We start from the raw sequence: 12,116 nt of genomic DNA on the forward strand, positions 1-12,116 counted from the left end.
ACCATGGTAAAGGTGCAACTTTAAGGAAGTGAGCATCGTATCTTTAGATTGTGTCTTTAGGATTGATTTTATATGCGCTGCCCAATTTCTATGGCTCACAGGTCAGAGCTGACTCGATGCACGGAGCCAGGCAGGTCCAAAGCGGGTGTTTCAGAAATCTTAATAGCTTCCTTCATAGCAGCCAGCAGACCGTTTCCTCCCTCTCCTCTAAGAGCAGGTCCAAAACATTCTGGGCGACGGATGAGCAGTTTCACCACAACGCTCGAGTTCTCCTCCACACTCTCACCTTGAACACCAAAACAGAAGCGCATTAGTGCTTTATACTCAAGTATTTGAAGGTTTTAAAGCAGTTTTTAAAGCAAGGATTTTTAGCAGGCACACACAGAAAAAGTCGTACCATTGACAAACACAGCAAAACGCAAGAAAGACAGATATCGCTCTCCTTCTATGGGGTTCCAGCCGATGTCTGGGTAACCTTTAGCAAGAAGCATCAGACAACTCTGGAGACCACATCCAGCCAGGTACGTGACCACCTACAGAGAAATTATAAATACAAATCCAACTTCATCTATCTATATGTCACAGTAGCACCTGCAGCCACACTCTGAACAAAGATTATGGAAGTAACTTTTGCATTCTTTATGTATTATTCATCAGACTTATCTTTAAAATACAAGTGCACAAACTATTAAACTAACTGGACATTTAGATATTTATTAAACACCACATTATTACATTTTTTTAACTACATTTGTCACTGTAGTTGACTATTTGGAATGCACACATTTGTCAAATCTTCCTGTAGTGTCATGTTTTTGCCTCTTGCTGTCACTTGCCAAGCCCACGTCCCCGCAACTCATCAGCGCTTATGCACCACACCCATTCCTAGCCATATTTTAAAAACCCTCTCACCTCTGCCACATTATCAAACCCTTTTTGGAAATAGATGTCCAGCACTTCATCCACAGTCTTCTTTGATTCTCGTCTCAACTTCACGCCTGCCTTTTGGAAGCCCCGCTCTGCCTGCTTCCTGTCTGCTCTTGTTTTGCCATTCTGATCTTATTGCTGACTACTCCTTCTGACCTACCGACCTCGAATTATGGATTACCCTTTGGATTTGTCTCTGGACCTCTGACTCCCTGTGCCTGACCCCTACTTCAACTCTTGAACCTCAATTTTAGATTGCCCCCTGACCATATTAACCACAGCTCTCCCCTGCAGCTGCTCTTCATCCAGTGATGGTGACGTTATCTTACCCAGCTCCGACAGATGACTCCCACCTCATGTGCTTGAGAAGGTTAGTGGCTGTTTTTCTGTTCACCATCTCGTTCTCAGAAATACTCAGTCCACTAACTTTCATATCTCTGCAGATTGGCCCCAGCACTGGATCCTGACCCCCAGCAGCAGCTGCATTACAATTAACCTTTTAACCCTTCTTGTTATCTGGCTATTTATCCAAAACCTGAATCTTGTCATGCAGTTTCATTTGAAATTTGCAGTGCCTTGACTATTATTTGCTTTAAGTGACCAGTTTCTTTGGGAACCCTGATGAAGCTGCATCATCAGTCTCTGAAAATATATATGTTACATGAGATCTGCTTCAATAGGGAATACTGCCCAATTTGGTTGTACTGTTTCATGACAGTAATTTTTGCAATTAGTTTAATTGTTTTGTGCACCCACCCTTGTGCTTTTGTCAGTCACTGCTTGTTTCCTGACTGATTTCAAGTTTGTAATGAAACTAATCATCTCAAAAGTTTTTTTTATGTTTGTACTGAAACCTCAATCTTAATTTCTTTTTTAAAGCAAGTACACAGCTTTCACAGTAGCTGACACAAGGTGTAAAGTCTCACCTTGTCCAGATCAGGTTCTTCAAGTGCCAGGGCCAAACCATTGTTGTCCATCACTGAGGAAGCAGCGACATCAAGAGGAGTGGATCCCCTCATAGATGGTGAGGCTTTAACACAAAGCACACATGAGGTCGGCTACAAACTGCTGACACAGTAATACCTTCATTTATTTTTATTTATTTCATTTCAGTCATTTGAAAAATGTTTTTATATGCAATAATTCAAAACACAAGCTACATCAAACCAGGAATGAAAGGGAGCAGAAGGAAGAAAAAATCTTATCACATATACCTCTCATCAATCCTTCAGACCTAATGCATGTAGCGTTTGCCAGTGGACATGTTTCAACAGAAACTCAACAAACAGCAGGGGGTGGTATTTTTATTTTTAAAAACATAGCCTGCAGCTAATCTGTGAAGAACTGCAAGTTTGCTTTGGATGTTTTGAACACAAAATAGAAGATTGTGCATAATCTTACAGTATGCGTAAACACGTTTATTTTATTTATTTATTTGTAATACTGTGGTTATAACTTGTTGGAATGAACAGATTTTTTAAATGTTTTGATTTGTGTCTTAATGTGCGCCTCTAACAACTGTCATTAGGCTAGCTGACATTGTGTCAGGCTGTACCCACCGAGGCCCACGCTGCTGTTCTCCAGCAGGTAGCTGAGGTGATCAAACATCGCCTTTTGGTTCTGTCGGCTGATCCGACAAAAGTAACATAGGAAGCGACAACAGCTGGCCACCATTTTAGGGAAGGCAATTTCCTGTGAGTCAACACATACAGATAAGATAATAACATCTCTAGATTTTTAATACAGGAGCAGACATCATGTTTCAGTTTTGATGTACTTTTAAGGCAGCAACATAATGGATTTATTAGAGATGAAGTCAAATATACTTTCCTCACATCTCATAAAAAGTAAAACTGTCACTCAAATAAAATATCAATTTAAATGCAGTCAGTTTTGAGAGGTTGCTGCTTTACTCTGCAAATTTGAACCCTCTTACTTCAAGATGTTTTATAAAAAGACCAGACATTTTCATCCACTGTCAGTCACTCTCTGTTCTGCGTACTTTCAAAGTCATTAATCCACAGCCTGCAGCCATTCTTCACACATAAAGAATAACGTGCAACATTATCACTAGTGAGAAAGTGTAACAGCAAAGATAAATGTAACAGTAGATGTTTGCAAACCTGAGATTTGTCTCCTCCGAGTACATTGACCATGACCTGCATTACAGTCTCATGCATGCCCAGTATTCTCATCAGGTTCGGGTGCTGGTAAAATACCTTGTTGTTCATGATATCACTGGAAAAATTAATGAAAAATACAAAACAAATGCACTAAAACAAAATATTTTCTTTGATATGATCATTTATTTCTTATCATAAACCAAGCATGTTCTAATTTAATAAGGCTTCTTGAAAAAAAATTGTCTACCTGAGTCCGTCAATCATGAGCTTCTCCTCCTCCTTTCCCATTCTAACGGACAGCAGAGATCTGATCTGACCGAGGGAGGCCAAGAGGTTGATGGTGTCCTGGACCGAGGCAGCACTGATAGTGTAGGTCTTCCTCATGGCTCGGAGCAGCTCCCCGATGCTGTCATACTGCCTCCTCAGCAGACTGAACATCTTGCGAACAAGTTTCGGGTCCTGTACGTGGCACTCTTGGGACCAGCTCACCATGGTCTGAGAGATGAGCTCCTTCAAGTTGGCTAAAGAGGATTTATAACAATTAAAATACTTCAACATAAAAACTTTACATACACAGGAAAAACATATATACATAAATACAAAGTAAATTACCTAAAAGTTTTTATCGCTACTGGAATTCATGCCATTCACAACATCATAGACAATATATTTAACAGCAGTTTATCCCAAACTGTATCTTCTGTCATATAATCAAATCTTAATTATGTGTTATAATTAAAATGAGCTAATTTAATCAAATAAAAGCATTAGGACTCTGTTGTATCTGTGTCACTCTGAAGCAAAGAAAAAACACGTAACAGGTCCAATACATCATCTAACTAATCTATTGGGCAGGCAGTACGAGCAAAGGGAGTGGCTCAAAGCCTTAAAAATTTGACTAATAGAATAAAAACACTGACTTGAAAGATGCTAAAATAAAAGGGTAACAAGTAAATTCACTTTGAGACTGAAAATTATGTTAGTATTATGGCTACGCTAAGAAAAAAATTACATTATGAGAAAAAAGTCTTAATATTATGAGTATAAATTTGTAATATTATGAGAATAAGGTCGAAACATTATGAGAATAAAGTCATAGCATTACGAGAATAAATTCATAATATTACAAGAATAAAGTCAAAATATTACGAGAATAAAGTAATAGTATTACGAGAATAAATTTGCAATATTATGAGAATAAAGTCATCGTATAAAGTCTTAATATTACGAGAATAGTCTAAATATTACCAGAATAAACTCAGAATATTACGAGAATAAAGTTGTAGTATTATGAGAATAAAGTCATATGAGAATAAAGCCATAGTATTACAAGAATAAATTATTAATATTACAAGAATAAAGACAAAATATTACGAGAATAAAGTCATAGTATTATGAGACAAAAGTTTTAATATTACAAGAATAAAGTGTAAATATTACGAGATTAAAGTCATAGTATTACGAGAATAAAGTCAAAATATTAAGAGAATAAAGTCATAGTATTTTGAGTATAAAGTCTTAATATTAAGAGAATAAAGTTTAAATATTACGAGAATAAACTTATAATATTACGAGAATAAAGTCATACAAGAATAAAGTCGTAGTATTACAAGAATAAAGTTGTACAAGAATAAAGTAATCGTATTACGAGAATAAATTTGTATGAGAATAAAATTTAAATATTACATGAATAAAGTTATAGTATTACAAGAATAAAGTCTTAATATTATGAGAATAAAGTCAAAATAATACGAGAATAAAGTCATAGTTTTACAAGAATAAAGTCTTAATATTACGAGAATAAAGTTGAAATAATATGAGAATAAAGTCATAATATTATCAGAACTCCGACACGAATAAGCAATCTTACAACTGCGGATTAATACTAAAGACTGGTGTCTTATTACATAAGAAGGTTTATTCTTAAAGGATTTTAGTCCTTCTCACTAAAAAGCCAATTTTCTAACAAAAACAAAACCCTCCAATATAAAGAATCCAGAATAATTTTGTCCATGTGGTTAGCAGACATTTGTTTGGACACTTCATTCTGTATGTGGGTTACCCTTAACGCTTCATTAAAACTGATCAATACTGTGTGTGACAGAGTGTAGGCTGGCATTTACAGTATGAATATCGCAACGGGTAAAAACATAACCTGGGCTCTTCAGAACCATAAACGACCAATTTTTATCATAGATTTGATTTACTGCAATTAGCTGATGTCATTGAAAGGGCAACAGAGAATTTATTATTTATTTATATTATTTATAGGGGTTGGCGATCGATAAATGTCTTTATGGGTTTTAATGGGCTTGAGGAGCCTGCTAACAGGCGTAAGCGATCCAGCCTCTGGGAGGTGTGATGGTGTCACAAAAGGGGCAGAAGCTCCTGTTTGATACAAAACGATAAGCCGCATTTCATCTCAGCCAACTGGCTTCACAGCACCTCAACCACACGTCACACCATAAACACACGAGACTTTCCATCCGTCTGTTTTGGAGCTGAATCCAGTTCTCTAACATTTACCCCTCGATGAAAACCAACATCTTTTAAGAGCGCAGACACACATCTCCCACGCTCTCTGCCTCACACAGATTTCTTCAAGGCAACACGTCATGTCTAACCATTAAATGCTGTAGCTGGATGAGCCATTTATCAGAGGAGGAAATAGTCCTCTGTGCTCCTTTTACTTCATTTCTACAAAAATAATGGCCACGACATGGGCGCCTGTATCTTCAGGGTCTTTTAAAGGGGAGTTATGGCTCTAGTCACAGCTCATAACATGATATATATCTTGTTCGCTCACCACCCTTCTATTAAACCCTATTCTAAAAAATACACCAACAAGCATAATCAATACAGTTGCACAGACACCAAGAAAGCATGTCCAGTTTTAGAACATTCCTCAAACAGCATGGCCTAAGATATCCTGTACTGGTAAAACCTTTCTCACTTATGTCTTATGACACATTATAAATTCACGTTGCATTTTTCAACATTTTATGTTTGTAAAAAACCTTTTCCTTCTTATCTTGCTGTGTTTCTGAAATTTTGGAGTTGCTGTTTTTCAAAAAAGGGTTCACAGACCAAGACAAATAGATGTGTAGAACTAAAATCAGCACATTAACATAGACTTTGTGTATAGAGTAATGACCAATAGGTCAAAGGTTATGGCAGAGTTGTATTAAATGTATCAGTTTCACTTGTGTTTTATAACTGAATTATTATGAATTTGGAGGTAAACTACTTTTAATTTTACTTTTTTATATTTATTTATCTGATTTACAACCTTTTTATTCTGCTCCAACAGCCCATGTGTGCCATCCATTCAGCCTGTTTCATTACCCACAATGCAACATGCTATACTGGGGTCATGCAATCTATGAAAAGAAGTAAAGCATGATATCAACCACCATGAGGCAACACATAAAAAAGAACCTACTGGTCAAAAATGCTTGATTTCTTACTTTATTTGTACTGCACCATCTGCTGCCTTTCATCCAGTTTAATCTAAAATAATCTCATGAATTTTGATCTTTTAAATTTTAGAATAACATTTTATGTACAATTTTACATGGTCTTCAGTACTTGGAGTATGTGTGTATAAGTATGTGTTTCATTAAACCCTGTTCAGTGGTTCATGAGATATTTTACTAACAGAGAAACAGGGTTGACCACAACACACACTCAGTAAAAACTACAACGTCTGTAAAACTGACCGTTACTTCCATTTCTGTGTTTGATAAGATCTATCAGCTGTGGCGGCCATCTTGAAATGGGATGTCTCCATAAATTAATCAGTTGTAGCTGCTAAACCAAAGATTACTCTCTGCATCTAAGTCGTTTTAATCCAGCCACTGGTTCATGAGATACTTTGCTAACCTCACAGACACATGATCGCTCACACAGGCAAAAACAAAATTGTCTGTCTTGGGCAATAATTAAAACAGTTCTAGCTTTAAAAAGGACCAAAATAAAATCTGCTTTCAGTCGATCTTTCAAAGTTTTAAGCCCCAGCTTTGTTTTCTGATTCAAAGGAAAACGTGATGCTCCTGACCTCTGAGGTTCTGAAACTCTGAACCAATCGATCAAAGTTCATGCTCAATAATCCAGGTAAAAAAATCCAACAGGCCATCTGGACGGTTTCTTTTTTGTTGTTGGCCATCTTATCACCAGCAAACTGGTTAGTCCACTATGGGAGTGTGTTGCTTGTGGGACTGAGTTTGTTGTGGCTCCTCAAACTGATGAAGTCCTTTGGATGAAGGATGAAACGTCTCAACAAAAAAAGAAACCATCCAAATGACACGACTTAACTTTGTTGGATCTAAACCAGTAGCTTTCACGTTGCACCCAACAAAGTTCTCCACAGCCAGTTCATTTCATTTCAGTTCCATCACAAAGCATTCATTTCAGGACATATACTCTATTTTCATCCAGATGGCTCTCTCAGACGACTGCAACAGCTTTAAAATGGTTCTGCAAATGGTCACTCGAAAGTCCCTCATATGAGTGCTGGTTAAGTTGCTAAGTTAGTTGCTAGTTGTTTTTTTTAAAGGTGGTTACAGTTTATTTAGTGTGTGTCTCTATAGGTTTATAATGTTTTCATTTTTTATTTCCCTCCTCTCCGCTGACAGAGGATGCGCTTTAATCTGGTGCCTCTTTTCCTCCACCCTTTACATTACCATAATAAAATTGAAAAGAAAGTGAAATTGAAATTAATTCCATCTGCAAGACAGCCACTCACAGACAGATGCAGGAAAGTCTGAGGGAGATATAAAAGCAATGCCTACAATTTACTCTGCCCTCAAAAAGGAGGCGAACAAGGGCACGAACGAACAAAAAGTACAAAGACGTAAAAAGAAAGGAAATTAATTTACTGTTTGTGCTCTTAGGAGGCAACAAAAATGATTTTTTTAAATAAATGCTGAGGTCAAGCAATGAAAGAGTTTACTTCAGCGCCCTTCTAAAGACCACTGCAGTTTGGAGCAATTAGATGACAGAAAAAAAAATCTCATAAATTATTCTCATAAGTTAAAATGAGTCCAATGTTCAAATTGAAGGTCATAACTGGCTAAGTTTATATATATATATATATATATATATATATATATATATTACATCCTCATCAGACCAGTCACAAATACATTGTTTTATAATTGTTGTTGTTGACTCAGTCCAGACACTGCAACGTCTGAGATATTATAAACGTTACAAAATGAAGAAGAGCTTCCTCACATGGTGCAGCTTCCTTCTTCTCTTTGGGCTCTTGTGTTTTCTGAGACTGACTCTTGATCTTGTTCACCAGCATAAGGAGGCGACCTTTAATAGAAGTGTCCCGCTCATCATCGTCTTCCTCCATTGGGATTCCTGCACATCACAACCAGACAAACATATTCACAGAGTAACAAAACAATATCTCTGTACAGCTATAGGTTTAACTGAAGTCTTGTGCGGTGTATGTGCTGACAAGATATACAACATGACTCCACCTCCATGTGGCATGGCTGGGACTGCTGTTGTCTCGTAGTAGTAAGATGGAGCAGTTCAATTATTTATGAAAAACATCAAGTTGTCAGAACAATAAGTACTGGACCGAGACAAAGTACTGATACAGTTCTGCTGATGCTGCAAAAATACAAACAGCAGTCCACTAAGTTGTAGGGAAACTGATTCATTCAGATTCGTTTCCAAATTACACAAGAAATGTTCCCCAATACACTTGTAATAATATAATACATTACTATGACAAAAATTGGTTTGTAAGCTCAATCAACCAGGTAGATAATAACAAAAAAAGGTTAAATCATGTAATCTGGACCAGTTTCTTTAAATGAGAAATGTTTCATCCCCCATCCAGAGGACTTCATCAGTCTGCGGCCTGCCAACCAGATCTGTCCCATAGCCTTCCCTGCTGTGTTTCAAGCCAACCTCCTGTTGGAATCTCAGAAGTAGACTTTTAACACGTGCAAACAGAGCACGCCCCTCCAAAACAATCATCCTGTACAACAATCAAATGTTTTAGGCCAGATGGCCAACTCACAGAAACAGCCTGAGGACAACCAAGGCCAAAGTGGTTCAGAAAAAGGGCTGCAAGCTCAATCATCCATTTTTTGAATGGATCATTTAAAAAAAATGGTTAATCCATTTTCTCATCACATTTTTCTGAACCACTTTGGCCATGGTTGTCCTCTGGCTGTTTCTGTGAGTCGGCCATCTGGCCTAAAACATTTGATTGTTGTACAGGATGATTGTTTTGGATGGGGTGATAAAAACCCACTTTTTAAATTTCAACAGAAGGTTAGCTTGAAACACATCAGTGAAAGCTACCTATGGGACAGATCTGGTTGGCAGGACGTAGACTGACGAAGTCCTATGGATGGGGGATGAAACATTTCTCACTTAAAAAAACTGGTCCAGATGACACGATTTAACCTTTTTTGTTGCGACAAAAATAATTTGAAAACCAAAAAAGCCACCAATCTCTTCAATAATTTGAAACCTAAAGTTTTCTAGATTGCCTATGTCTTTGTCTTTTCACAGAGAACGTCTGTTGAAGGAGCAATGGCAGCCTCTCAAATTCTGTTAAAAAAGATGAGATGCTGGAAAAAAAAAAGCATTGATTTTTTTTTTATGCAATAAGCAAGAAGCTTGAATTTTTAACAGATCTGCATCTTACCACAGTGTAGCTGCAGCTTGTTGTGAAAATCATAAAGTTCCTCCTGTATGTCTCCAGGACAGGGACAGTCATCGCCCGTACTGAAAGTCAGCAGCATGTTGATCTGAAATTTAAAAAAAAAAAAAAAACATTAAATTAAACAGGTGTATCAGTTATAAAAACCTTTATATTAAAAAAATAGCTATGTAAAAAGCCCTATTTGTACAGAATGTTATATTTTGACTCATAACTGTACTTCTCTTTAGCTTTAAATGCCATGTGAAGATTATGTAACATTATGTAGGATTCACGCAAAGAAACAAAAATGCTTAAGTGGTTAAATCTGTCTTTGAACTCGCAGACAAAAAGGACAAACTCAGAAGGCATTAAAACATCTGTCAAGTGCCGAGCTTTGTCTCCAGCTGTTACATTAGAGCCACTGTACAGAACGTGTGCTGCTGCTGAGAGCACTCTCTCAGTGGGACGCAGGATGAATTTGCCTTAAAGCTTTTTTAGACATAAGGACATTTTCAGGAACATTTGCAACGAAGAAGAGCTTTCGCACTCTGGGCCAAAAAAGCCAGACTGAGAAACTATTCAAAAACCCAAGGGACTCATATTTAGAAGGGAAGTTAACTATGTGAGAAATCACAAATGTGACACAACTTCTCCCCTCATTTATCCAGTTAAATGCACATTTTAAAGTAGAGCAGACCAATCTGCCTCACGGATCACAACACAGACGTGAGCTTTTAGAAGCACATGTGCATATGTGAGAAACTGAACTGAACACATGATGCAGCTCAGTACCTTGAGCCCTTTTGATAGTTTCAGTATTTTAGATGTCACGTATGGGAAGTCACTAAATTAAATTCTGTGCGTGTCGCCAGAAGAAATCAATGCACCACAAAAAAAAGACAAATTGCAGATGTGAGCCCACATAAAGACAAATATCCTCATATATGTACCGTATTTTTCAGACTACTGTATAAGACGCACTTAAAATCCTTTCATTTTCTCAAAAATAAACAGTAAGCCTAATAATCCGGTGCGCCTTATACATTAATTCTGGTTGTGCTTATTGACCTCGAACCAGTTTTATGTGGTACAACTGAACAATGTTGAGAGTTGTTCTGAATGAGTTGAATAAAGTTTGACTCATCTGACTGTTTTGTTTCGCTTCATGCGCCTTATAATCCGAAAAATATGGTAGATGTGACCAAAAGCAGGAAAACAGCACTAAAGAGCCACATTGTGATTAAAATCTGCAGCTAATGTACAAAATATGGGGTTTACACTTATAATAGTAAACATAAAAAAATTGTTATATAAGCAAGGTTTTCATAAGAGTCCGTCTGAAGCCGTGTTCTGTACAGATGTGCAGCTAAATCAACCATTTAAAAAGAAACGTTGAGTAAAAAAATGAATGGCGCTGCACACCCACAGCAAAGATAATACTCGCTTTAAAGCCTTAGAGCTGCTACACATGTGGGCGTTTAGACTTCATAGGGAGTCAAAGTTGATGCCTAAAAACTGGATGTAGAATCAGTGATGGAGCTGAGTTGACAAGTGTTTGCAAAGAGGAGCTACAGGAACAGACCGTCCTCGATATTGTTGTCTCGAATGTGCTACTTTAATGCACACAATGGAGTCGTTTTATGACAAAGCTTTTGGATGGTTTGAACAAGCAGAGAGCAACAGTGGCATAAAGAGAGCGTGTTTGTGATGTTCTGCTCTGATTGTTATACTTGGTGTGGATTTTGTTTTCAGTGTTGTTTGACTCTTGTTGAGTGGATTTAGAACTGTAGTTTCTTGTGTGCATTGCTCTTTTGGAGCTTCTGTTCAGTTGCTTCTTCTCTTTAGATGTGATTTATATTCTAGTCAGTTACATTATAAAATTAGTCTCTCCTTTGAATTTATGCCTCCCAGTGCTATATCTGGTTTTACCTTCCAAACTGACTGGTTAACTCCTCTTCTTCAACATTTTATTCCCAAGAATTGTAATTAATTAAAAAAATAATACACATAGAGCCTATGATCGAGCTTCAAATTCCTCACCTGCTCCTGAGGAGGCGATCGGAACTCTTTGGTCTTCTTCGCTGTGACAGCTGCAGACATGTTCAGGGCCAGCATAAGCTCATTGTAGCGGAACTTCTGGTTGTACTGCAGTTTGGAGACAAAGCTGTCGGAAAAGGACACGATGGCCTCGATGCGGTGCTTCAGCTCACAGTCACAGAAATAATGAAGCAGCTCGCACATCTGGAAAGCAAACAAAACGAGCAGGCAAACATTTGACCAGAATCAAACACTCCGCCCCCCCCCCCCCCCCCCCCCCCCCCCCGCCCCCCCCACCCTCCCCCCCCCCCCCCACATCAGGCCATACTCACCGAACACAACCACAGACCACTTAT

The 12,116-nt window shown here is 37.8% G+C and overlaps 1 protein-coding gene across 1 annotated transcript in view; it reads right to left on the reverse strand.

Moving 5' to 3' along the window:
• LOC119427734 (ryanodine receptor 3) overlaps nucleotides 1–12,116 on the reverse strand; it is a 115,097-nt gene that overhangs the window by 34,129 nt on the left and 68,852 nt on the right. The window contains exons 37-45 of the mRNA XM_037695373.1: nucleotides 11,764–11,964; nucleotides 9,727–9,829; nucleotides 8,286–8,417; nucleotides 3,298–3,571; nucleotides 3,051–3,165; nucleotides 2,487–2,619; nucleotides 1,854–1,957; nucleotides 398–533; nucleotides 100–286 (exon numbers count right to left, since the gene is read on the reverse strand). Coding sequence (XP_037551301.1) covers nucleotides 100–286; nucleotides 398–533; nucleotides 1,854–1,957; nucleotides 2,487–2,619; nucleotides 3,051–3,165; nucleotides 3,298–3,571; nucleotides 8,286–8,417; nucleotides 9,727–9,829; nucleotides 11,764–11,964 — 1,385 coding nt within the window. The remainder of the gene's footprint in view (nucleotides 1–99; nucleotides 287–397; nucleotides 534–1,853; nucleotides 1,958–2,486; nucleotides 2,620–3,050; nucleotides 3,166–3,297; nucleotides 3,572–8,285; nucleotides 8,418–9,726; nucleotides 9,830–11,763; nucleotides 11,965–12,116) is intronic.

Source organism: Nematolebias whitei, chromosome 21 (genome assembly GCF_014905685.2).
Source record: "Nematolebias whitei isolate Nwh7 chromosome 21, NemWhi1, whole genome shotgun sequence".
NCBI classification, from domain to species: domain Eukaryota; kingdom Metazoa; phylum Chordata; class Actinopteri; order Cyprinodontiformes; family Rivulidae; genus Nematolebias; species Nematolebias whitei.